Here is a 27092-nt window from a genome sequence, read left to right on the forward strand (position 1 = left end):
AAGCCAGGCGCATGCCAGCATCCGGCGCGGCTGGGCGTGGGGTGGCCCGCCGGGGCCTAAGGACGAGCGCTCGCAGCCGCTGGGCGATCCTCCATGGTTGCTAGCGGGGCTCCCGGCTCCCTCCTGGGGGGCTAGGGGGCCAGGGCGCTGCTCAGGCGCGGGCGCATCCTGGCGGTCTCCAAGGGGTGCCCGCAAGGGCCCGGGGTGCGTTAGGGGCCACTTCTGCAGGAGCCTGCTGCGCGGAGGAGCAAAGTTGCCCGGCGTTTGCCCCCCCCCCGGGCTCCTTGCTTTTTGCGGGTGGGTGGGCAGCCCGGGCAGCCCTCCCCGATCGCAGAGGCGGCGGCGGCTCCCCGTCTGCCTAGCGCTGCCCAGCCTCCCTCGCCCGCCTGCCTGCCTGCCTTCCTCTCCGCCTGTTGACAAGCCCCAGCACCAGGAAGTCCGGCCCCCTCCCAACCAGCTGACTGCCTGCACACGCCCCCCCCCGCCCCACAATAGCTGGGGGCCGGCCAAGAGCTGCCTTAATCCCTCCGCCACCGGATCCTCCCCCCAACTCCTCCTTAACCTTTCGGCAGCTGGCGCCCCGCGCTGCGCTCGGATGGATGGCTGCAAAGGAGGCGGGTTCGCGGGGCGCGCTTGGCAGCTTTCGGAGGGGTCTCCCTCCTGGGCGGACCTCCCCAGCTCCAGGGGCGGCGGACTACAACTCCCATCCGCCCCCAGACAGCGCTGGGTGTGGGCTGATGGGGGTTGTAGTCCGGCGCACCTGGAACTGGCGAGGCTGATGCGCAATAGGTCCTCTCCCTTGCGCACGGACGAACACGCGGGCGTCGCCCAGAAAGGGAGAAAAAGGGGGGGGGTGTCGGACTTTGAAACGGGGCGTTGGACTAAATAGGCCTTTGGGCTGATCCTCCGCGGCTCTTAGGCTCGCTGACTGGTGAACATGTGCACAGTGCTGGGGGTTTTGGGGGGTACCCCTCCCCAGTGAATCGTCAGGACAATGGCTCATACCTTTGGGCTTCCTCCAGCATCGCTTTTTGTGGGTGGGTGGGTGGGCAACATTCAATTTTATTTTTTAAGAGTTATATGTGCAACTGCTTAAGCTATTCTTATATACGTAACTGTTTTATATCTATATACTGTAGGTTTATATAGATCTATAGGTGTGTAGATATTACTGTCAATCGTGTTGGAATGCCTCATGGAGAGCAATCCATGAATGAAATAAACAGACAAAGGAGCCACCACGGAAGAGGAGCCTTTTCCGCTGGGCGCAGCAGCTAGAACCTGGGAGAGACAAGGGTTCAAATTTTCCGCTGGGTGGCCAGGAAACCCTCTAGGTATGACCTTGGGACCCAATCACTGCCTCTCAGCAGGGCTGTTGTGGGATGAGGAAAAGGGGAAGACCCACGTTGAGCTCTTTGGGGTGGGGAGGAGATAGAAATGCAATAAATAAATGATAAAGCGTCAGGGAAGGCTCCAGGCAAGGCAGAGCCGTCCTCACAGTTGGAGCCAGTAAGTGCACAGATTTCCCAGTAAGTGCCTCATTTCTAAAATGCTGGGGTGGGAGCTTGACCTGGAAGGGTCCTGCTGATTCCCAGAAGCGTGTTGTCTCATCAGTGATGGAAAGGCACTTTGCACATGCTCCAGGACAGTATCTTCTTTGTTATTCCTGCATTGCAGAGGGTTGGGCTAGATGGCCTTGGGGTCCCTTCCTGCCCTACAATTCTGTGATTCTACGTGTTCCAGTGCTGAGCCTTCCCTGCGCTAGCCTAAGGGCTGTGGTTGACCCAAGCACTCTGTTCCTCCGCCTTCAGCACAACTTGTGCGTTATGGAGAGACTGGCCCAGGGAAAGGCATAGGGAAACCACCCTGGATTATTATTATTATTTTTAAAAAAGAACTCTGGCTCAAAGGAACATGTAAATAAAGCAAGAGGGTCTTCACTGTGCCTCTGAGCATACACAGAGTGCCTCTTCCTCCATTCCAAATAACCAGATCCTGTGGAGAGCTGGGACAAACCACCAGGCCATCCATCATGTCCCCAAGACTAGGAGATGAAGCAAACGCACCGAGCTTTTGAACCTCCAGTGGACCAGCAAGTCTGCAAAGTGCAAGGCTGGCATTGGGGCACCTCCAGAGACCCTCCCCAACGTTTGTGGGTTGGAGAGGAGCACTGCACATCGAAGGAGCCTCCCTTTGTCTCCTTCCCTTGCAGGCTTGGGGGGGGGGGGCAGACACATTTGCGTTGCCTCTGTGAGAAATAAAACGCTGGTTTGAGGCTGGCCCTGACCTCAGGTGCCCCCACCAGGACTGGGCTCTGGGGAGTTTTAGACTGCGTCAAGCAGCCCTGCTGCATGTGGAGGGCGCCAGGTTCATAGAATCGGGGCTCCCTGTTTGGGGCTCTACAAAACCCACCCCCTCCCTGATCCCTTTCTAGGCCACCTGGCAGGCCTTTTGTGGTGATGAAGCTGTGGGGCCGATTCTTCCCTCGGTCCCATTGCCAGCCCTGCAAGGTAGCCTTCAGCCTGGACTTGGAGGCCGTAGGCTTGATGAGGGACCAGCTCAGCTCTGCAAGACCTGAATGGACCCTCGACCTCGGGGGACCCCCTAGCTCAGGGATGGAGTGGGGCTGGAGAGTCCCCCACCCCAACCCGCAGAACTCCTGGCAAAGGAAGCTGAGCTTGGGAGGTGCCGGGAGGCTAATCCGTAACAACCCGGAGAAAGTAACGCGATTAAAGGCTCAGGGGGGATCGGAAACGGGGGATTATCTCCCTGGGAACAGGACCTGCCACCTGATAGGGGGTAGGGGGGGCAAGCGCCACTCTGCGGGGGACGGGATGAGAGGTTCCCATACAGAGACTGGAGTGAGCAGGAGAACAGTCGTCCACCCCCAAGACACACCCTAGATCTTGGAATTGAGACTACGAAGGGCACCGTGGGGTGTAGGGTAAGAAGGAGCGCACCCCCTTGGAGAAACTTGCCCCCCTCTAGGAAGGGCTCTTGAGCAATCAAGCAGCTTCTGAAAGGCAGCCTTCTCCATCCAGATGTTTTGGACTACAACTCCCATCAGCCGCCCAGCATCACCACCTGAGACACGATGCTATAGGTCCTGGGAGATAGGGCGCTGCTGCCACCTGGCGGAAGAGCGCTGCCATTGCCTTTCGCCCCAAAGCGGGCGGACGTGGCTGCAGTTGCTCGAGCGGCCAGCAGGTGGAAGCAGCGCCGCTTTGCGAAGGGACGGGGCGCTCTCCCCTCGGCCAGTGCTGATTGCTGCGGAGTGGACCTGGGTGCAGGATCAGGCAAGGAACAAGCCGGCTAGGGGGGGGGCGTGTCTCGCTTTCTGGAAAGGGAGGCGCGTGTGCTGCAGCCCTACGCACGAAGAGGGAGAGGCACTCTGTACATGCTTAGCAGAATCGTTTAGCAAGGTGCTCAGAAACAGGTTCTGGGGTAAGAATTTCTGGGTCTGCAAGGCAGTCGTCTCCTCCACCTATTCAATTATTTGCGCCCGCCTTTTTCAGACACTTTGCCTGTCCCTGTTAAATCCGCAGACACCCAACTATAAATCCAGGTCAGATCTCGGCTTTCCGCCCCCCCCCCTTTTTTTTTTTGCAAAGACTTTCCAGGTCAGACATATCAACGCGTTCACAAGACCAGAGTGGCATGTACAGATTTTGGGGGGAAGGCCCAACCTTCTTCAAAGAAATCCTCGTCCCAGGCTAAGAGCCTCAGCAGAATAGACGGACAGCCCCGCTCCGGGGTAATGCCCTCTAGAAAGCCCCACTTCGACCGTGGTTGTGGGAAGCAAGGAGAAGGGCAGGGCGCCTGCTTGGCACGCAGAAAGTTCAGCCCCTGAGGGTTGAATCTCCAGGATGGGCTGCGAGAGGCTTTTCCTGCCTGAAACCCGAAGAGAGCTGCCGCTGCCGCTCCGTGTAGACAATACCAAACTAGATGGGCCAAGGATCTCAACTGGGGAAGGGCCATAGCTCAGCGGTAGAGTCCCTGCTTGGCACGCAGAAGGCCGCAGGTTCAGTCCTGGATGGCATCTCCAAGGAGGGTTGGGAGAGGTTCCCTGCCTGAAACTCCGAGGAGCCGCTGCTGCCAGTCAGTGCAGACTATACTACAGTAGATGGACCCCTGCTTTGACTCAGTATAACAAAGGAGCTCCCTGGGATCCTAGATCACTCGCGCAAGCTACGCGCTTCTGGAGGAGAGGCACCCATGCCCAGTCTCCGAAGGCGTCTCTGGGTACAGCTGGGAACGCCCTCCCCAAACCCTGGAGAGCTGCTGCTGCCAGTCCGTGCCGGCGCTGACAATGCTGAGCAGGCTGGAGTCAGTCTAAAGCTGCTCCGGATGTCCCTCAGGCAAAGGATGGATGCGGGCGCTGGCTTCGATTCGCGGCGCAAAGAGAAGCCGGTACCCTTCCCATCCTCCTTGCCCTCGAGGTACCCCCACCCCCGCGCCCGGTCCGGCCTGATCCATCAGCCTGAGTTGGATACGGGCTGCAGCCTCCCCTCGCCCTCTCCTCCAGGGAGACGCCTGGCTGGGCCCCGTCGGGACGAGTCGTCCCGGTCTTCCTCGATGAGGGATGGCGCCTTGATCTTGCCCTTCGCTTGGAAGGCGCGCACGCTGGACGGCGAAGGCAGCGGGTGTCCCTGGCGCCGGATCCAGCTCGGGCGTGGCAGGCGGGGCCTCCGTCCGCGCTGGAGGTGGGGGGGGGGCTCGTTGGGAGGCTGCAAAAAGGGCGCGCCCCTTTTCCCTTCCCAACCTGCCCGGGCCGAGAGGGGCGCCCAGGCCGCCTGTGCCCGACCCCCTGCGCGCTCAACCCTCCCCGTACGCGCGCAGCTCTGCCCTCTCTCCGAGGGGTGGGGGTCCCGCCATCTCCCTCCCTCTTCCCCCCTCCCACCCCGCGCGCCGGGCGCGCTCCCCGGCTGGCTGGCTGGCTGGCTCGCTCTCGGGCTGCTGCTGCTGGGCGGAGGGAGCCGCCGCCGCCGCCGCGACGCTGCGTCAGCCGGAGCCGCGATGGGGAGGACGGAGCAGCCCTGAGGCCAGGTGAGCGGCGGCGGCGGCGAGAAGAGGGACAGCCCCCCCACCCCAGCCAGCCAGCCAGCCCAAGAGCCGCGCCTGCCTGCCTGCGCCCCCCTCCCCGCCCGCCATCCCGGCGTGGTCCTCCCCATCTCCCTCCCTCCGGCAACGTCGCCGCGGCAACGGGATGAGGCTGGGCTGGGCCAAGCGCGCAGGGTTGCGGCGGGCGCAGGTGCCCTCCTAGCCCAGGCAGGTCGGCCCCGGGAGGCGAGGGGCCTGCGGAGGATTGGGGCTTGGGGAGGGGGGGCGGCGGGAGGGGATGGGCGAGGTCTGGCTTGGAGGGGGGAGCTGGGAAGCAGAGAGACCCCCCCCTCCGCCGCCGCCGCGTCGCCTCCTCTAAGGCCTTTCTCTCTCTCTCTCTCTTTTTGGGCCCCAGCAGCCGCGACCAGCATCCCGCCTTCCCTCCCTCCCGGCCGGCCGGCAAGCGAGGCCCGAGGCCGCATGGAGGGGCGCCCCCCCGGCGCCGAAGCAGGGGCCTGATCCATGCCGCGGGCGGAGGACATGCCCCAGCGAGCCGGCCCCGGCTGCCCTCCCAGATAGCCCCCTCCGCAAGGGGCGCCGGCGGCTCCAGCCCAGCAGGTACTTAGCCATCGCCTTGTGGGGGGGGGGGGGGCGGCGGCTAGTCGTGGGGTGTGACGCATACCCCGCCCGATAGGGGTCTCCCTCGCTTGCCTGCTCTGGCTGAGCCCCCAACTGATCTCTCTTTGGCACCCCACCGCAGGCAGGATTGTCCCATCAGCAAAATCTTGGGCCTGAGAGGGGACCCAGGAGTCCAAGCTCTGGGCCGCCTCTGGGGGGGCTGAGACTCTCTGGGTCTGGCCCTTCTCAGAGCCGCCACCCCCCCCCCACTTGCACTGGGCCTTGAGTTGCGCTGAAGCCCACAGGCACCCCCCAGGAGGGTCTGGGGTACATCTGGACTGTTCCATCCCCTACAGCCAAGCCCAGAACTCCATAAGGCCACAAATGGACACGGTTGCCTCCCAGCAAAAATATATGTTTATCGGCTAGTGGTCAGCAAGGCGCTCTCTAGCATTACTGAACGGTAAGACACCCTGCGTCTGAAACACCGGAGAACCACTGCTGCCAGCCAGTGCACACACACTCAGCTTGGCGTAAGCCAGCTTCCTACATTCCTTCGCTCATGAATGCGTTCTGGGCCTGAGCTCTGAGATGGGTGGATCCGCACACACCCACATGCAGGAACACCTTTCTACCTGTCCCCTCCCCCTAATATAGTCTCTCTCCCTCAGCAGAGCCCCCCCCTTTCTGGGCACCCCCTCCCCACCGCCTGCCAGCCACCGGAAGATGAATGCAGGCCCCCAGGAAGCTTTGATCTCCGTGTTTCTGCAGTTCATTGAGGATCGTGGCCGCTGGGCCTACGGGGCCCTGAGCCAGACGTGCCACCCCCGGGAGCAGCTGCGCAACGAAATGAACCTTCTGTACCGCAAGAGCAAGGTGGAGTGGAAACAGAGCAAGGACGACGACCCCAAGAAGAGGTAGGCCAGGGATGGAGGCGTTGGCCCCCGACGTGGTCCGCAGGCGCTGAAAAAGGCAATGGGGGGTATAGCGTTAGGCAGAGGTCCAAACAAAGGTTGACCCCAGAGTTCACCCACCTGTGCTGGGCAGGAAAGGGCACACTTGGAGGGAGCGCAGCTGGGTAGCTGCCTGGCACCACTGGAACTCCCTTCAGCTGGAGGCCTGGCAGTGCCCAGCCCCTGAGAATCTTCCACAACAGTTGGGAGATCATTTCAGGCAGGCAGGATTCTGTCTTGGAACTAGCTTGGATTCGAAGTGGGTCTCTAAAGGATGTTGTGGACAGCCAGGTTTTGAGGGCTGCAGGCCAAATAGATTCAAAGCACAAAAAGACCAAAGCCCAGAATGCCTTGCTCCGAGCCAGGCCCAGAATAAACCCAAGAAAAACTTGGTGTGCTTTTAAATGTCTCAGTCACCTGCGAGTTTGAGGCTGCTATTTTTGTGGCGTGGTGCTGCAACAATGGCTTTTATTTCCGTTTTTCTCAGATGACTCGCAAGGCTTGTTTTGGTACTGGTGTCACTGTTGTGATTTTTCCTTTGGTTCTCTTTCACAAGTCCGGTTTGAAAATAACTGCAGCTGGCCTCTTGATATGCCAGTTCCGATCTTGTGATGGTCTTGTATTTGACCTCATGCAAAGCTCCCTTGTGCGTTGCCTGTTTCTCTTGTGGCGTGTTTGATCTGGCCACCCAGGCCCTGAGATCATACCTTGCTTATCTTCATTCCCAACGCTGTTATGGTGATGTATAGCAGGACAGGGAGGGGAGAAATAAGTTGTCCGCTTTTCCTTGATTGCTGCAGAACCTTGAATAGAGAGAAGGGCCTTCGCTTAGGCAGAGAGCACTTGCTTGGCGTGCAGAAGGTTTGATCCCTGGTGACATCTTCAGGTTAGGCTGGGAATGGCCCTTGTCTCAAACCCTGGAGAGAGGCTGCCAGCCAGTGTAGGCAATACTGAACTATATGGATGAGGGGACGGATAAGGCAGCATCGTATATTCATTAGAAATCAAAGTGAAAACATCTTCCCGATTCCAAATCCTCCTTTTTCCTTCAGAGCTCCCAGGCGTTTTCCAAGTATGCTCTTCGCTCAATGAAACAGGCTAGCCTGCTCTTCCCCAACCCGGTGCCCTCCAGACATTTTTGGATTACAACATCTATCAGCCTCAACATCACACAGCCATGCCGGCTGGGGCTGATGGGAGTTGTAGGCCAAAATACCTGGAGGGCACCAAGTTGAGGAAAGCTGATGCAAGGAGAGGGGTAGTATGTGGGATGTGAAACACAAGAGCAGTCAAGTACAACATTCCTAGAGTGAACGTGTTTACACATGGGGAGGAATGTTTGTCCAGCCAGCAGGTAAACTTCCTGTTTCCTTCTGGGCTGGGACAGACTTCCTCTGCATGCCCTGAACATTCCCACATAGAAGAGGTGTGAGATCGTCAAGAGGCAGGGGCCTTGCGGGTTAAACTGTTGAGGAGGACCATCAAGATAATGAACTTGAGGGAGTTGGGGATGTTAAGCCTGGAGAAGAGGAGACTAAGAGATGAGAGGATGGCCATCTTCAAATATCTAAAGGCCTGTCCCCTGGAAGAAGGAGCAATCTTGTTTCCTGCTGCTCTGCGGGCCAGGACCCGAACGAATGGATTCAAACTGCAAAGAGATTCTGACCAAATATTAGGAAGAACTTTCTGGTAGAGCCGTTCAACAGTGGAACGGAATCCCATCGGAGGTGGTGGATTCTCCTTCACTGGAGGCTTTTAATAAGAGATACATAATAATAAGCTGCTCATCGTGGGGTTGGACTAGATGACCCTTGGTGCCCCTTCCAACTCTACAAGTCTATGATTCTATGGAGAGGAAAGAGCTTAGAGCAGGGGTCGGCAAGGTTTAACGGCCATGGGCCGGATCACTCCCACGGAGATCGTCCGTGGGCCGGACTGCTGCAGTGCGATGCTGGAAATTGTGTCTGTGCATGTCCGCGGTGCCGAAAATCGCTTTTGCGCATGCCCAGATGCCGAAAATCGCTTCTGCACATGCCCAGACGCCAAAACCGCTCCTGCGCAGAAGCGATTCTTGGCATCTGGACATGCGCAGACGTGATTTCCGGTATCTGCGCGTGTGCAGACGCAATTTCCGGCGCTGCTCAGCGAGTCGCCACGCCACGCTGTGCTGATTTAGTGCAGCGCGTGGGGGACTCGCCAAGCAGGCGGCTCGATTCAGGGGCGGCTTGTGGGCTGGTAAAAATGGCCTTTGTGGGCCGCATCCGGCCCATGGGCCGCACGTTGCTGACCCCTGGCTTAGAGAGTGATTCCCAGCAGCGACTTCACTGTTCCTGGAACCCACCAGTGCCTGGTGACGTCTCGTTGCCCTTGACCGGTTTTCCCGAGCGCCAGCCACCTGGCCTTAAAGCCCCTTGGTTTGTCTCCCCTACACCCCACCCCATTGTTATTTTTAAGACGCCCCGCTCTCTCTTGGCAGATGTTCTCCCCTCTGGCCCTAATCCGCGTGCCCTGGTGGAAGTTTCCCTGCCTGGACTAAGTGCTCTATATATAGCCCCTGGTGTTTTTCACAGGCGTTTAAAAAGCCCAGGTTATCCTCAGATAATCTGGGGTGGAGGGGGGGGGCAGGCCGCATTCGCTGAATGGTGGGGTGGTGAATGAGAGCCAGCCTTCCCCATCTGATGCAGAAAAGCTGCTCTAATGATTGGCTATTATTTGGAGGGGCAGATTGACTGTGAGATCTCAGAGGCTCAGGCAGGACCCAGCAAATGCCGGGCAGTGGGGGCCTGTCCTCACCGCATAAGAAGAGTCTGTTGGATCAGGCCCACGGCCCACCTACCCAGCATCCTGTTCTCACAGTGGCCAGGCAGGGGGGCATTATGGGGAAACCCAGAAGCAGGATTCGAATACAAGAGCAACTCTCCTCTCCTGCAGTTTCCAGCAACTTGTATTCAGGAACATCTCTGCCTCCAGCTAGTAGCCATCAATGGTCCTCTCCACCTCCGTGAATTTGTCTAACCCTCTCCTATTTATTTGTTAAATTTGTATACCGCCCTTCACCCATAGGTCTCAGGGCGGTTCGCACAACATAAAAATGCAGTATGAAAACACAGAGGACAGTGGTGCCTCAGGTTAAGAACTTAATTCATTCCAGAGGTCCGTTCTTAACCTGAAACTGTTCTTAACCTGAGGTAATAATAATAATAAAAATATAATAATAATAAATTTTATTTATACCCTGCCCTCCGCGGTCAGAGCCAGGTTCAGGGCGACTTTGACCGTAAAAACATAATGGGGGGGATTTAAAATACAGGTTAAAATGCAATTAAAATGCAGCCTCATCAAAACCATAAGGGGAGGGAAACATAAGGGTCAGACAGAGTCCAAACCAAAGGCCAGGCAGAACAGCTCCGTCTTGCAGGCTCTGCGGAAAGATGTCAAGTCCCGCAGGGCCCTGGTCTCTTGGGACAGATCGTTCCACCAAGTGGGGGCAGTACTGAAAAGGCCCTGGTCCTAGTTGAGACCAATCTAACCTCCTTGAGGCTTGGGGCCTCCAAAATGTTGTCATTTGTGGACCTTAATGTTCTCCATGGGGCATACCAGGAGAGGCAGTCCCGTAGGTACGTGGGTCCTTTAAAGGTCAAAGCCAGCACCTTAAACCTGACCCTGTACTCCACCGGGAGCCAGTGCAGTTGGTAAAGTGTGTACCACTTTAGCTAGTGGGGCCTCTGGCTGCCGCTGCCGCGCAATTTCTGTTCTCATCCTGAAGCAAAGTTCTTAACGCGAGGTACTATTTCTGGGTTAGCGAAGTCTGTAACCTGAAGCGTCTGTAACCCAAGGTACCACTGTACATGAGAAGGCACCTAAGTCAGTAGCCATCCCTGTCTCCTGTGGCAGTGAGTTCCATAGTTTATGTGTTGCACGAAGAAGGGGTTTATCTGTCCTGTGACTCTATCCCTCTTGTGTGTTGGCGGGTAAGATGGGCAGCTTCCACGAGAGGTACTCACTCGCCTGGATTTCCTTGCGCATACAGTGAGAGGAGGAGGCTGGTTGAGGGAAGAGCGCTCTGCATATGTACAACGGAATTGGAATTTTCACTTGTTAAACACTGGAAAACAGGTCCTGGGGCTAAAGCTCGCTGAGTTCCGGGTCAAATCAAGCCTTTGCTGGCTTCAGCCTGCGACTGCGTGACTCAGGGGAGCATCAGCAAAAACAGTTCCTTGGAGGGGCTTTGATTTCTGCTCCAGACGGATGATTCACAAGAACAGTTTTGACATAGCAGCTGACTTTTACGGACAGGCAACCTTTCTGCCTTTTTGAAGAGAAAACATTTATGCAGTCCTTCCAGTTGCAAAGCATGGCGCAGTCTTGAATGTATTTGCTCCCACAGCAGCCCAGTGAGGTGGGCCGCTGCTGGTCCCATTTTACAGGCAAGGTGCTGAGGGGTTTGGGTTTTTTGGAGGGAGTGCGGTGGCAGATGACATGTTGGGCCCGTGTCCAAGGTGGGATCTGAACTCAGGTTATATTCCACAGTACCTCTAAGCTTAAGGCCAGGCTATTGCCTGCTTTTCTCAGTGGCTGTCACAAAATCATAGAATCTGTAGAGTTCCACCAAAGCTCATCTAGTCAGGAAAAGAATCCCTGATGTCCAAACTGTGTTTGACAACCTCCAGTGAAGGAGAGCCCACCACTTTCCAAGGGAGTCCGTTCCACGGTCAAATGGCTCTTACCACCAGGAAGTTCTTCTTAACTTCCGGTTGGGCTCTCCTTTCTTCCAACTCGAATCTGTGGGTTTGGATGTCCCTCAGTTACAAAACTCCCTTCCAAACCTGGACCCAAGTGGTGGGGCGTGACGTCAAGCAATTTCATCTCAGCCAGCTTTGGCTCTAACAGAAAGCGGGGCATTTTGCCCATGTTTTGTTTCACCCAAGGTCTTCGGTCCGCCACTGTGTTTTTTCCAAAACTCAGCAAGCCACAGTGGCTCTGAGCAGAAGAATGTGTGTAGTCACTGGAGGCTAATCTAGTCCAACCGCCCGTTTCCCGCTGCAGTTTAACCAGCTGCCTCTTCTGGGAACCCCACAGGCAAGAGCAGAGGGCCTGGTGTTACTCCCCAGCAATTTCACATCCAGAGGCATGCTCATTTTGATCCCGGAGGTAACAGAGTCCATAGCTCAGTGGGCAGAGCAGCTTCTCTGTGTGCAGATGGGTCCCAGGTCCTGTTCCTAATGGCATTTCCAGGTAGAGCCAGAAGACACCCCATTCTGGAATCTGGAGAGCCTCCTATATTCAGTATGGACAATTTTTGAGCAAGATGGGTTCGTGTTCTGACTCGGAATAAGGCAGCTCCCTATCATCCTAGATACGCATCACGGGAGCTAGTAGTGGCCAGTCACAGCCTCCGTTCAAAGTCTAACTCCTTCACAGTCCAAAGTTGGTGGCCATCTCTGCACCTTCTGGAAACAAATTCCCTAGTTTGACTAAGTACTTCCTCCTCTTCTTCCTGAATCTATCAGTGTCGGGCTGGGTGTCGGGAGAAGGCCGGCAGGGGGGTTGGACTCGATGGCCCTTGTGATCTCCTCCAACTCTATGATTCTATGATCCTATGATTCTAACTCCCAAGGTGTCAGTGAAGTTAAATCTTTATTGAAAGAAGCAAAACAGCTGAGGCCCAGTGAGCACAGCAACTCTTCCCAGTAGGTCTTACCCCCAAATGAGGCAATTGTTGTTGTTTAGTCGTTTAGTCATGTCCGCCTCTTCGTGACCCCCTGGACCAGAGCACACCAGGCACTCCTGTCTTCCACTGCCTCCCGCAGTTTGGTCACACTCATGCTGGTCGCTTTGAGAACACTGTCCCACCATCTCGTCCTCCGTCGTCCCCTTCTCCTTGTGCCCTCCATCTTTCCCAGCATCAGGGTCTTTTTCAGGGAGTCTTCTCTTCTCATGAGGTGGCCAAAGTCTTGGAGCCTCAGCTTCAGGATCTGTCCTTCCAGTGAGCACTCAGGGCTGATTTCCTTCAGAATGGAGAGGTTTGATCTTCTTGCAGTCCATGGGACTCTCAAGAGTCTCCTCCAGCACCAGAATTCAAAAGCAATCAGCCTTCTTTATGGTCCAGCTCTCACTTCCATACATCACTACTGGGAAAACCATAGCTTTAACTATATGGACCTTTGTTGGCAAGGTGGTGTCTCTGCTTTTTAAGATACTGTCTATGAGGCACTTGCCTTCCCGCAACTCTCTAAGTCCCCTTCTTCCTTCCCAAGCAATCTAAGGCTCCTTCATCTTGTCTCTCTTTGCTCCATCCTCTTCATACCTCTCCTGGTTCTGGGAGACCAGAAGGGGAGGGAAGCTGGTCACAGCAGGAGGTGGAGACCCCCCCCCCGGCTTCTTCAGCAGCCTGCCTTACCTGTCTCCTGGCCCTGCTCCTCTCCTGCTTCAGCTTCTGCCACTGAGTCTGGACTTCTCTCTGCCACAGCCTCTTCCTGCTTACTAACCTCTGTGGCCTCTTCAGCTTCCAACATCTTCTCTTTCCGGTCTTCACCATTCATCCATGCTAGGTTTCTGCCACCAGTGTGATGGGGAGGCTGCTGTTAGCAAAGGAAGCCGGCACAAAACCCCATGACTGGAAGTAGCCCCAGTGAGGACATCTTTCCCACCCTTCTCTCGCAGGGCAGGCAATCCTGAAGGAAAAGCTCTCTGCTGTCCTGGGTCTGTCCCCACAAACTCACTGAAGATCCTGCTCCCTTGCTTGCGTAAATCGGAAGTTCTGAACATGGCCCATGGCACAGTGCCTGATCTGTCCCCCTCCAGCAGGCTCACTCATTGATGCTGCCCTCCAGCTGCCATTTAGAATTTCCCAGAATGCCTGGGAGCGCCCAACGAAGTGCTGCCCCAGTGCTTTGTGGGAAATGATGTTAGCAGCTTGCAGCTTTCTGCCACCTGGTGGGGAGGGTCTGGAGCAGGTTTGGCACCAGCAAGTCCTGCTGGAGCTCTGGCAGATGCCCAAAGATGCCAGCTGCTGAACACCTGGGTGAGGGGATAAGGCTGCCTCTGCCTAGGATTTGTGTCGTGGTAACTTTTTCCAGAGGGTGAGCTCTTACTCATCCTCTTCCCTTGCCGTGTTGGATCAGGCTCAGCCTAACCCCATCCAAGTCCTGCCCTGTGCACCAGCCAAGCCATCAAACCCTGAGTCCCACTCTGCTCTGCCCCTCTCCCCCCACCTTCAGCTTGTTTGACCTTCCTGAATTCCCATTTTGATGTGCCCTCTTCTTCAGTTTGTCGAGGTGGCTCTGAGTGCTCAGCCTGGCCTCCAAGAGGCCAGGAGGGAGACCCCCTCCACAGCTACCCTCGCAGCTGCCTCACTCCCACTTGTCCCAAACAGAGATAATGAAACCTGCTTGGGGTGAGGATTGTTTCCCCCTCCCCTGGTTCGCAGGAAGTGAAGGGTTAAAGGCACCAGCAGGCTGATGTTGCCTGGCTCCTGCAGGTCACCCAGACGCAGTTTCCATGGAAACTGCTGGGCCATCGCCAGCATCCTGCTGCATCCTCAGACTTTTGGTACCCAGGACCCTTCACTCCAGCGAATAAAACCAGGGAAGAGAAAGAGAGGAGATGCTGAAGGTCTGCCAGCGGGAGGCTGGGAGAGGTGTGGCCAGAAGGAAGTCAGGAGGAGGGTGGCTGAGGAAGGAGGAGGGTGGCGGCGCATGAGAGGAGCAAAGATGTCTGTGGTGGAATCGTGATGTCAATGGGCGGGTGGGTGTGGAGGGGGGAAAGCTGGGAGGATGAATGGCGGTGAACAGGGGGTGGGAGGTATTGGGTTGCGTAGGGGAGGGAGGGGTCTTAGAAAGGCAAAGCCCCAAGTGGTTTGGGGGCATTATTGGACCAGCTGTGTGTGGAAAGGTGTGAACAGCACTTATTTGACATGCAGATGGTCCCCATCCCAATCTGAATCTCTGGAGTGCTGCTTCCAGTCAGCACAGAAGAGACTAAGCTTCCTGGAGCAATGGCTTAAGGCAGCAAGTTTTGCAGTTGCCCAGAATTCTTAAGGGACCCTGCCCTGGAGACCAGTTCCTTGCAGTTCAATGGCCTGCTAGCTTCCTTCCCGAAACAAAAATGGTCCCAACTGAAGGTACCCTGCGAATCATTCTCAGTCTGGCCTGTCTTCCTTTGGTACTGGTGCAGCCGCTGTAAAAAATGTGGACTAACAATGTAGGGAAAGGCCTGCGTCTGGGCCAAACATTGCGGCTGACCTAGCTGTCTTAGGCTACGGGCTTAAGGCAGCTTTTGCCAACCGTGCCAGCTGGGGGCTGGTGGAAGCTGTAGTCCAAAGCATCTAGAGCACACCACGTTGGCGAAGAAAACTAACTTAGGAGATGGGCAGGATGCAGGAAGGCAGTCTGTGGAGTGAGCAGATAAGAGGGGACCATTCGGGAAGCAGGGTGGGGCAAAGGCAGATGGGCATGAAATACGCTCTTCCCTCTCTCTCTCTCCTCGTCTGGCCAGCTCCTTTCTTGCTTGGCTGTGGAGATTGCTACAGGCAGGCACTCGCTCCTTCCTCCTCCGTCTCACCCAGAACTGGTGTGATGACTGGAGGGTGGGATCTGGCGATGCCAGACTGGCTGGGCCTCAGCCAACGTCTCTCCGAAAACCAGGGAGCAGCCGAGGGTTTGTTTACTCGCCCAGCATCTGCTGTTGGCACGTGCCCTGTCTTCTCTCCTGTCTTCCCTCTGCCACTGTGCCAAGACACAGAGAGACAGAGAGAGGGAGGGAGGGAGGAAGGGGCCTGCGGGAAGGGGCTGCTCATCGGGGATGAAGGGGCGTTTGGGAGAAGCCACTCCCAGCCCTTGGCTCTTTGCCAGCTGCAGCTGACACACTGCAGCACATTTCTCTGCTGCCGGCAAGTGTGATGTGTATGTTGCTGTGCAGGGGGGAGGGGAAGATAGGGGGAAATGCCTTTTAAAAAAAATAAAATGTGGTACATGGAGGCAGGGTTGGGGAGGGAATGCTAGCCCTGATTGCTCTCCCTCCACTCTATGTATCATTTGCTGGAAATCAGGGGTGGAGCTGTGCTCAGGTCCTCTCCAGAACATCCTTCGCTTTGTGGAAAGGTTGCAGCATTTGGGGGTTTTATATTCGGAGGTGAATAAGGGTGTGTAAATGACAAGAGGTGTGTATATATTAATGCATGGATACAGTGGATATAAAGCTCTCTTTTTTGCCTCTCACAAGTTGTAGTGATGGCCACCAGCTTGGGTGGCTCTATAAGAGGATCAGACAAATTCATGGAGGAAGGGGAGGCGGCCACTGGTTACTAGCCACAACAGCTATGTTCTCTCACCCACCCACCCAAAACTATCAGAAGCAGTTATGCTTTTGAATAGCACTTGCTGGGAATCACAAGCGGGGAGAGTGCTGTTGCACCCAGGTCCTGTTTGCCGTGAGCTTCCCAGAAGAGGCACCTGGCTGTGAGAACTGGACTGGATAGGACCCCCTTTGGCCTGATCCGGCAGGCTCTTCTTACGCTCCGTCCCAGCCCTCATTCCAGAAACCAAGGGGCTCAAATCACCCCCTGGATGCCTCAGTTAACTGAGAGGCAGTCCTGATCACAGTGGGTGATCGGATTTCTTTTTAAAATGAAAAAGGGGTTGGGGTCGCAGGAGAGAGAAGAGGCTCTTTGTGCAAATGGGGACACCCTCTTGGAAGAATGCGGGGAGGGAATCATAGACTTTGGGGGCATCGTATTCTTCAGTAATGAGAAGTTCAGTTCTTAACACAGCTTTGGCCCACTTGAAAATCTCCCGGTGTTTTAAACTACAACTCCCGTCAGCCCTTGGTAGCACAGCTGTCTGATGGGAACTGCAGCCCAAAACATCTGTGCTAGCAAGGGTGGGGTCACACACACACTGCCCCCCCCGGGCTTCCCAGCAGTGAGAATGTCAATGCACGGCACTTCCTAGGGTTCGGCTTCCTTTAGAGGAGCGAACATGAGCCTCTGTTGGAGCCTGGCCTGTCAGAGAAGTGGAGAGCGTCAGTGGAGGCAAAGGGAGCAGGTGTTTCCGCAAGGCAAGGGGACAGAACAACCCCCCTGTGAGGAAACACCGCAGGCCCTTTTTGTTCGGAGAAAGTGGCAGCGGTGGCCACCCACCCAGATGGCTTTAAAAGAGGATTAGACAAATTCATGAAGGATACGGCTATCAATGGCTATTAGCCATGATGGCTGCGCTCTGCCTACAAAGTTGGAGCCAGCAATGCTTATGGATGCTAGTTGTTGGAAACTTCAGGGGGAGGTGACCGCCTCAGGCAGCAGGATCCACAGGGCAACAGATCTGGTCTCCGAGGAAGGCATTGCCTCTGTTGCTCCCGACTGCAGCACGTTCCTTGGAGACCACGTCTGCCCCCTCCTTGGTGTTGTTGTTTAGTCCTTTAGTCGTGTCCAACTCTTCATGACCCCCTGGACCAGAGCACGCCAGGCACTCCTGTCTTCCACTGCCAACCGCAGTTTGGTCAAACTCATGCTGGTAGCTTCGAGAACACTGTCCCACCATCTCGTCCTCCGTCGTCCCCTTCTCCTTGTGCCCTCCATCTTTCCCAACATCAGGGTCTTTTCCAGGGAGTCTTCTCTTCTCATGAGGTGGCCAAAGTCTTGGAGCCTCAGCTTCAGGATCTGTCCTTCCAGTGAGCACTGAGGACTGATTTCCTTCCGAATGGAGAGGTTTGATCTTCTTGCAGTCCATGGGACTCTCCAGAGTCTCCTCCAGCACCATAATTCAAAAGCATCCATTCTTCGCCGATCAGCCTTCTTGATGGTCCAGCTCTCACTTCCATACATCACTACTACAATGTCCTCTTGGCGAATAGGAGGTGCTGCTGGTCCCCTACCACCCCTGGGGAGGAAATGGCAGGGAGCAGGGGGTCTCCTGGTGTAATCAGAATGGGCCCCTTCCCCCTGCAACGGCCTTTTATTCCCACTTCAAGTGTCAGGTGAGGTTGGTTGGATTCCCTCCTTGTTCCTGATGTAGATCTTCACTCACCCCGTCTTCCCTGGTGGGAGGGGGGCACCATTTTGTGCTGTGCCTCAGGTGTCAAAACATCTTGGGCCAGGCCGGACCTTTGGGGCACCGGGCTGGCCACTGTGAGAACAGGATGCGGGACTAGATGGGCCACTGGCCTGATCCAGCCGGCTCTCCGTGTGCTTCCACTTGCTCGGCTCTCCTGGTTTCAGACAAGGGACATTCCCAGCCCCACTGGGAGATGCTGGTGACCCAACCTAGACCTTCTGCGTGAGCTGCCTTCCTGCTTCTTCCAACTGCCAAAAGCTGTTTGTTTCTCTCTCCTACACAGAGATGTGCAAGTTTCTGCACACAGTTCTCCTCCCAATTAGCTCCCATTAAGGGCCATTCTGGGCTATTATCTAGCAATCTCCTTCACAAAGAAGCAGTCAGGTGGCTTCCCTTGCAGGGACCCTGAGGGGAGGAGTTCTTCTAAGGTCAGCCGGGTGCCACAAGGTGTTGCTTAAGGCAAACCCCAGAAGAACAGAAGCTTATAGTGGGTGTGGGGCCAATTGAGGAGGGGGCAGCCTTGCAGCTTCAAGCCACAGCTGTGACAATCTCCCTCCTTATTGCAAAACTACCACATGACACCAGCTCTGCCCTCTACCCTCACATCACTTTTATTGTGGATGTGTGATGGTTTGTCCTTGCGCTTGCACCATAAACAATTATCAGAAGTCCCACTTTGGGGGCATTTTTGTCCATAAAAATAAACTAGGAATAACAATATGGTTGGCGGCTGCAAAACTTTCAGGGCGGACATTCGGTTTCATTTCCAACCGATGCAATCTCCGTGAGTTCCCATTGGAATCTTATTAACTATTTATGCTTTAAAAGTTCCGGTTTATCTCGTCCATATGGCAAAAACACAGTAACATTGGGAGAAACATCACAGCTAATAAAGCAGAATGATGTGTGGACACAGTCCAGGATAAATCCGCCTCTAATGTGCCCTTGACTGGGACGCAGGTGGTGCTGTGGGTTAAACCACAGAGCCTAGGACTTGCCAATCAGAAGGTCAGCAGTTCGAATCCCTGCGACGGGGTGAGCTCCCGTTGCTCGGTCCCTGCTCCTGCCAACCTAGCAGTTCAAAAGCACCTCAAAATGCAAGTAGATAGATAGGTACCACTCCGGCGGGAAGGTAAACGGCGTGTCCATGCGCTGCTCTGGTTTGCCAGAAGCACCTGAGTCATGCTGGTCACATGACCCGGAAGCTGTACGCCGGCTCCCTCAGCCAATAAGGCGAGATGAGCGCCACAACCCCAGAGTCGGTCACGACTGGACCTAATGTTCAGGGGTCCCTTTACCTTTAATGCGCCCTTATTGCATCAATAACATGGATTACTTCAATACTAGAATTGCTAGTCTACTGACATTTTAATTTTTTGAAAGCCTTACATTGCTATTGCCTATTTCTCTTACCGATAATATTGTTTTCTCTTTTTTCATAAACCTCTTTGAGGTGGTTAGTTCCCCTGCCCCAATCAAGTGGTGTATAAAATTTTGTGAAATAAATAAGCCTTGGTGCAGATGAGTGTGTGTGTGTTTCCCTCCCAACCACCCGTTCATGTACTTGAGGGCTCGGTGGCTTTGTCCTCACCCCTCTCTGCTTCTTCCTCCGCAGTTCGGCCAAGGAGCCCAGCGTGGGGAAGGTGCGGGACGTGGCCTCTTTCCGCCGCCACTTCAGGATGGGGTTCATGACCATGCCGGCCTCGCAGGAGCATGCCCCGCACCCCTGCGCCAGCAGCATGGCGCCCCGCTCCCTCTCCTGCCACTCGGTGGGCAGCGTGGACAACAGCTCAGGGGATGCAGCCGCAGGATCCCGGAAGCCGCCAGCGAAGCCCAAGCGTCACCCCAGCACCAAGCTCAGCGCCGAGGCCAAGTCCGCCCTAGAGCCGGCGGGGAGCAAGAGAGGAAGTAAGGAGGGGGACGGGGCTGCCCTGGGAAGCAGAGCCAGAACGTGCCGGGGGGCCCAGGGTGGCATTTAGGGTGGCAGGGCTGTGTTGCTCGGAGAAGTTGTCAAGCAGGCCAGCTTGACTTGCCACCCCTGGGGCGCAAGCTGCCTGCTGGACTTACAAAACCAGCCGGCAGTGGGGGGACGGGGGACATGGTGGGGAGAAAACACGGCAGCAGGGGTTACCCGAGCAGAAGACAAAGCGAGGGACCCCATTGCCTCACCTCAATAGACTTCGAAAAGGTTCAGAAAAGGAACACGGAAAACAATGGAGGGGATGGAGGGACTTCCTTTGAGGCAAGGAAAAGGTGAGGAAGAGGGGATATGATAGAAGATTATAAAATGATGCCTAGCATGGAGAAAGCGGACAGAAAAGTTTTCCTCGCTCTCTCGTAACACCCAATGAAGATGCATGTTGGAAGATTTAGGACAGATAAAAGAAAGTGTTCCGTCTCTCCGCCAAAGCGTGTAAACTTTGGAACTCCCTGCCAGAGGAGGCAGGGGTGGCCACCAACTGGGATGGCTTTAAAAGAGGACGGGACAAATCCATGGAAGAGGAGAGGGCTATCCATGGCTTCTAGCCACAATGGCTCTGCTCTGTCCTCACAGCTGGAAGCAGCAATGCTCCTGATTAGCAGTTGCTCGAAACGCCAGGAGGGGAGAGATGTTGCTCCTGTGCTCAAATGTTGCCTGCTGGTTTCCCATTGAGGCTGCCGGACTAGATGGGCCATTGGCCTGATCCAGGGGCTCTTCTAATGACGACTGTGTTCTCCCACCACCATGGGAGGCTTCTCGCCTCTGAATACGGGTTGCTGGGAATTGCAGGAAGGAAGAATCGCTGTCACACTCAGGTCCTCCTTCTGAGAACAGGGTGCTGAATCATCTGGGCCTTGGGCCTGGTCTTTTGTTGTGAGCTGCCTCAACTGGGGAGGGGGACCACAAACAAGCTGCGCTGTCCCAGCCCGTGAGCGCCTGGGTGAACCTGCCTCAGATCCCAAGGTGAGAGCTGGGGCAGTTTCACCAGGCACCTCGCGGGCAGAGGCCAATGGGGCTTGTTTTTGCAACAGCGCAGTTTATCACCAAATAGCAATGTTTCGTTGGCGATACACCGCGATGTTGAAAAGCTGATATCGTCCAGCGCTAGTGTGCCCCTGGGAGAAGCATCAGGGGGACTGGGTGTCCCCCCCCCCCGCATTTCTTAAGGCTGCCTGGGATGCTGCCCATCATTCCCAGAGAAAGAATGACCTTGGAGATCCAGCAGCAGCTCAGTTTGCACCCGGACGCCACCTCTCTTCCTTTTGCAGCACATGGCACCCCCCAGAGAATCCTGGGAGCTGTAGCTTGTTAAGGGTGCTGGGAATTGTAGCTCCATGAGGTGTAAACTACCATTCCCTGGATTCTTTGGCAGAAGTTTTCGATGCACGGTGTGTACACAACTGGAGTATTGCACGTGGGTCCTGGAGCTGAGCCCCCCGCCTCCTTATCCGGCCACCATTTGTCTTGCATTTAACGCATGCTCTTTTCCCTCCTTCGCTGTTGCCTTTCTCCACCAGCTTCCCATAAGTCAAGCACAGAGAGCCGAGAATCGGGGCGCAAGGTTCCCCCACAGAAGCCAAAGCGCAGCCCCAACACCCACTTATCTGTCTCGTTCGACGAGACGTATTCAGGTCGACTTCCGGGCCCCGCTGCAGCCGGGGCAATGCAGCGCTACGGCCGCGCCTTCTCCCACAGCCAGGCAAAGGGCTCTGACGCCGAGGAGGACGAGCCTGTGTACATTGAGATGGTCGGGGACATTTTCCGGGGACCTGGCCTCCCATCCCAAGCGCCCCCCACAGCCGACGAGGACTCTGACGAGAGCGAAGCCATTTATGAGGAGATGAAATACCCGCTCCCTGAAGAAGGCGGGGGGGAGTCCCGCCCCAATGGGGCCCCGGCCTCCCCGCGCCACCGCCCTGTGAAGCGGGAGGCTGCCAAGGCGGCAGCGCCACCGCCAGGCACCAAGACGTCCCCCTGCGAGATCCCTCCGCCCTTCCCCAATCTCCTGCAGCATCGCCCCCCACTGCTGGCATTCCCCCAGGGGAAGAAGGGGTACAAACCCACAGGTCAGGATGGCTCCAAGCTGCCCGTCCCCTGCCACAGCAAGGAGGCGCCCTCTGCCCCCATGACCCCACAGGTCCCCAGTCACCACCACCACCAACACCACCACCCACGGAGCGGTGAGAGCGCCGCCCTGGGGCCCTCTGGCCGTGCCCGCAGCCACTCCACGCCGCTCCCTCCACAGCCCGCAGGCCAGAGCAAAGGAGAGAAGGAGCTCCCCAACTCCCACAGCATGATCTGCCCGCCGGCCAAGCAGGCCCCGGCGCCAGTGCTGCCCGCGGCCTCCGTCCCCTCCATGCTGCCGGTGAAAGAGAAGCCGGCTGTTTCCTACACCATGGTGTACTCTGCGGTCAAGGTCACCACGCACTCCGCTCCGGCCGAGCAGAAGACGGAGAAGGAGATCTCGGTGCTGCACGGCCTGCTGTGCGCCCGCCCGTCCACCGTGCCGTCCTGCAAGCAGGTACAGCGGGCGTGCACGCTGCCCGACCCTCCGCCCCTGGGCATGGTCTGGACTTACCCTGCGCCCTGCGTGGGCATGAAGCGCCCGCCGGCATACGAGAGCGTCAAGAATGTGGGCACCAAGGCTTCATCGGCGGTCAAGATCCAGCTGCAGGACCGGGCATTCACCAGCATTGCCTGCTCCCACGTCCTGTCCAGCGAGGAGTGCGGCCGGCCCCCGCTGGGGGAGGAGGAGCCCTTTGGATGGGTCCTGCAGAGGAGGATGGGCTACGCCAGCCAGAAGGGGAAAGAGCCGGAGAGTGAGTGTGGTCCAGAGGCACCAACCCTTGGGCGGGGCAGGTGGGGGCAGGGAGACAATTCTGGCTGGTATTCTAGGGGTTGGGAGGACGAAGCATTGATGAAGCTTCTCTCCTGGGGAAAATGCTGCCTTTGGCCTGGGGTCACCCGCAGGCTGACACTAAACCAGTGAGGAGGAGCGTGGTGAGGAAGAGCAGCCAAAGTGCCTTCTATTGGGGAGTGTGGCTGAGTTTTTTCATCCCTTTTGGGCCCAGCTGCCAGCACTGGGAGAGGGCGGGTTTCCTCCCTAGGGGACCCTTTCTCCAACCACTTGCAGAACGAATGAGGCTTCCAGTCTAACAAGAAGTCGATCCAGAGAGTTTTGGGTTCTGGCGGCATGCCTCCCTGCCCAACCTTCCCAAGGCTCCACTGGTCCCTGGGGATGCACATTATGCAGGCCTCCTGCGCTGGCTGACCCTGTCAGGCAGGTGTGAGCATACGCGGGAGCTTTCCCACCTCCTTGTGCCCGTTCCTGCCTCCCTCCTTGAGCTCGTCTTCCCCCGACTTTTCAGAGGCTGCAGAAGGCCCCCAAGGCTGGGACAGTGGAGATGGCGCTCCACCGAAAATGGAAAAGGAAGAGAAGGCCCACCAGCCGCCGGTGGTCCTGCAGTCGGGCATCCCTGTCCGCGCCCCGGGGCCGGAGGGCCTGGCTGCCAAGATGCCAGTGGGGAGGACAAATTTGCCCATTCCCTGCCAGACCTTCCCTGCCTGTCATCGTAATGGAGGTGAGGCTGCCTTTGCCCGGGGGCGGGGGGCTTGCAGGGCACAGCCTTGCTTTTGCGGGGTGGGGGTTGTGAGGGATCCCTCTTTGTTCTCTGCCTCGTTTTGGCTGCAGAACTTGTATGCGATGCAGCTGCAAAAGAAAGGAGCAGGTGACCTTCAAATGAGGACAGACTGCAGCAAGCAAGTGCAGGATGCAGAGGAGAGAGAGGAAGAGAGAGAGAGAGGAAAACACACACACACACAGAGATGTTTGTTCACTTGTTCATCATGCCAGGCTCTTTTCTGCTGGGGGCTATTCCCGAGGGTCTCTCGTTCCCCCTGAAATCCTGCTTTGCTGTTGGGGTTGAGGGGGAACAGAGGATGCTACCTCATACTGTGTGACCATTGGTCCACCAACCCAGTACTGTCTACACTGACTGAGGGGGACTTGTCCAGGTTTCAAGCCATCGGTGACTGAACTTGGGTCCTTCTGCATGCAAAGCTTGCTGAGCTACAGACATTCCCCAAGGAAAGAAGAGGGAGATTTGATTATTTTTGCTTTATTCAGTGTACAAGGCTGTTGCTCCCTTTCAGACACGTTCCTGGCACGCCTCCTCTTAGAGAGAAAGACAGGCAACATCTGGGGCCAGCCATGATAAGGGGGAGGGAGTGCTTAGTAGGGGGTCCCATTGCTCAATAGTCTGTGTCCTGCTCTCCCCTCGCACACCCCAGATTTCACAGGGGGCTACCTTCTGGGCCGCTCGGCATCCACCTCTGGCGTCCGACATGCCGTGATTCACGCGCAGAGACCGTGCAGCCACGCTCGGGACCCAGCCAGCCTGGTATGTTGGAGGTGAAGGCCGGTGGGATGGGGGTTGAATGGTTGGAAAGGGTTGGGGCCTAGTGGCTTAGACCGAGGGATTCTGTGTGTGCGCACGCCTGCGTTTCTCTGAAAACAGAGAGGAAGCCTGTTGTATCAGGGCCATGGGGGACATGGCAGCAGGAGATCAGGTCCTGGGTGACACTGGGTGGCGCCATCTTCATTTTTAAGGGCTGGCAAAAACCTTTCCCTTTTATCTCCGATTTTTGGCCCTTAATTTGAAGGATTTAGAGAGCATCTGCAGCCTCCTTTAAAGGATCAGGATCAGTAAGATCTGCCCGTTATTCGTACAGTGATGGTTTATAAAGTTTCTTTGGGTTGTGCTGATTGGTTAGAGTTTATCATTGTGCTTGTAAATACACTTTGGGTCATTTTCTTGAGGAAAGCAGCAAATGAATATTAACAAATAGCAGCGACACTTAATTTTACAAATGCATCTCCTTTCCCAGATTTTGTGGGGGAAACAAATAGCTGCAAAATTACTTGCGCTGTTTTGGTGTGCGTAGGAGTAACATAAGACACAAACTGTTGCGACATGAACTGACTCAGACCCCCAGCCATTGTCACCTGAGGCCCTTCTCCAGGAGCCATGGGGGGGGGGTCCAGAGGGTGGCGACAAGAGAACAGCCTTTTCAGCAGTGGCTCCCAACTTGTGAAATGCTCTCTCCAAGGAGGCAGACGTGGCGCCATTTTTGTCTATGGCTAGGTGCCAAAAAACCTGTCCTTCCTACCTGGGCTTTTGGCACTTAATTGGAAGGGCTTGGGGTATCTGTGGCCTCTTTGTGGGCCAGGACCCACCTGTTATCTGTGTCAGGGTGGTTTTTTAGTTTTTTTCTTGGTTGTAGTCAAAATAAAAAAATTCCTTCCAGTAGCACCTTAAAGACCAACTAAGTTAGTTCTTGGTATGAGCTTTCGTGTGCATGCACACTTCTTCAGATACACTGAAACAGAAGTTGCCAGATCCTTCTATATAGTGAGAAGGTGGGGAGGGGTATTACTCAGAAGGGTGGTGGGAATGGGAGATTGGCAGGTAGCTGAGATGAGCCTGTTGACGACTCTTAACGACTGTAATAGGTCTTACAGGAAAAGGCAAGGGGTGAGAAGGTGAGAAATGGCTTAGTCATGTATAATGAGATAAGAATCCAATGTCTTTGTTCAAACCAGGTCTCTCCATTGTTTTAAGTTTGGTAATGAGTTGCAATTCAGCAGCTTCTCTTTCCAGTCTATTTCTGAAATTCCTTTGTAGTAAAACAGCTACTTTGAGATCTTGTATAGAATGTCCTGGGAGATTGAAGTGTTCTCCTACTGGTTTCTCTGTTTTGTGATTCTTGATTCTTGTTTCTTGGTTGTACTCATTGTAATTGGTCTGAGTGATTCTGTTGTTTCTGTAAGTTGCTTTGAGTCGCTTTCACGAGGAATGCAACAAAATAATAATAATAATAATAATAATAATAATAATAATAATAATTAATAATTCATAGGCTAAAAAAGGAGGTGTATGATGTAAAGAGATAGAAAAGCATCCTACTCGGCTTATGAGGTTTCCCCCTTGCTCTGCTGCTCCACCAACACTACAAATTTCAGCAGGACGTAGGCAGCTGACATGCCAAGGCGGGCTCATAATCTATCTTGCTCATAATCTATCTTGTGGAGTGAAGTGCTTCCATTAGTGCAAAGATTTTCAGCTGTGCAGAGGAACTTCCTCTCCTTACTAATCTGTTCTAGGTCCCCACCCCACCACGCTCCAGAGCATATTTGGGGAGGGCAACAGATCCAGCTTCTTGTGTCTTAGAGCAGCCTTTGCCAACCTGCTGCTCCCCAGATCACTTCAAACTAAATCTCGTGGTCTGATGGGACTACAGATGGGTGGGGCTAATGGGACACCTGGCAGGTCCCATGTTGGCAAAGGCCGCATCAGAGGGAGGAGGACAGCCTTGCTGGGGACATTTTTTCTCTCCCCCTGCCCACCTCCAATGACAATGTCCTCCCAACCCCTTTTCCCCCTTGCAGGCCTTGCAGCATGCACAGCTGCCGGCGTCGGGGGCCCCACAGAGCTCCCGCGAGAGGGATGGGAAGCTGCTGGAGGTCATCGAGCGCAAGCGGTGCGTCTGCAAGGAGATCAAAGCTCGGCACCGTCCCGAGCGCAGCCTGTGCAAGCAGGAGAGCATGCCCATCCTGCCCAGCTGGCGGAGGAACACGGAGAACCGCAAGTCCGGGACGCCGCCCTGCCGCCGCCAGCAGACGGTGCTGTGGGACACGGCCATATGACAGTGAGTGGGGGCTGAGCCCCAAGGAACCTGTGCCTTGTGCTGGCCGAGCTGAACACACCGTCGTCGTCACCGCAGGGCTGACTGCTGGCAGCATGGTGCCCTGCCTGCCCCTGGGAGCCCTTCTGGCCTGGGACTGACCAGAGACTGCCTGGGCTGCCTGGGGGCCAGCTCCCTGCTGAGCTATGACTTTTGGCGAAGGAGAGGGGGATTTCTCCTTGGCGATATCACGGATGGAAAAGAGATAGGGATGGATGCTGGAAGCGCCAGGCAAGACACACCCATCCTGGTGGACAGCCAGCTACCGCCACCGCCGCTGCTGCCGCCGCCGCCGCTGCCTCCCTCTGAGGAACCCCTGCATCAATGGCCCCACAGCCACACCACAGAGGTAGCTGCATATCAGAGCCAAGCAAAAGGTTGCCTGTTTGGAACAGCTGCCCCCACCTCCCCACACCAGAGCCAGCTGCATCTATGCCAACTGACTGACATCTAAGACACCAACACTCGCCTTTCTTAGGAGGTTGTGGGCGGGGGGGGAGGGCGGGGGGCGACAGGTGTAGCCGTGCTGTGGTTGCGTGTGTGTCGGGCGAAAAGATAGCCGCCTCCTCCTTTTGCCAAAAGATGATGTGGTTAAAAGTGCCAGGCGCACTTCCAATCGCTCGCACGGTTTTTCCCCTTCCATCTCTGAAAATGCCACTTGGGAGTGGATGTTTTGGGGGGGGCGGGAGGGAGGGAGGGAGGGCT

The 27092-nt window shown here is 55.9% G+C and overlaps 1 protein-coding gene across 2 annotated transcripts; it reads left to right on the top strand.

Annotated features, from left to right (window-relative positions):
• The first annotated feature begins 5520 nt into the window (after window positions 1–5520).
• On the top strand, window positions 5521–27056 carry NYAP1 (neuronal tyrosine phosphorylated phosphoinositide-3-kinase adaptor 1). 2 transcript variants are annotated; one of them, XM_081167842.1, is made up of 7 exons: window positions 5521–5658; window positions 6430–6575; window positions 19278–19570; window positions 21161–22462; window positions 23012–23224; window positions 23934–24043; window positions 26092–27056. In XM_081167842.1, the coding sequence occupies exons 2-7, from the start codon at window positions 6508–6510 to the stop codon at window positions 26347–26349; spliced, it is 2244 nt and encodes a 747-aa protein (XP_081023968.1). In that variant the 5' UTR covers window positions 5521–5658; window positions 6430–6507; the 3' UTR covers window positions 26350–27056. The 2 variants fall into 2 exon arrangements, with proteins under 2 accessions (XP_081023968.1, XP_081023967.1); XM_081167841.1 differs by lacking the exon at window positions 5521–5658 and having other exon boundaries at window positions 5761–6575.
• The last annotated feature ends 36 nt before the right edge of the window (window positions 27057–27092 follow it).

This window comes from Podarcis bocagei, assembly GCF_964188305.1.
Source record: "Podarcis bocagei genome assembly, chromosome: 13".
Classification (NCBI taxonomy): domain Eukaryota; kingdom Metazoa; phylum Chordata; class Lepidosauria; order Squamata; family Lacertidae; genus Podarcis; species Podarcis bocagei.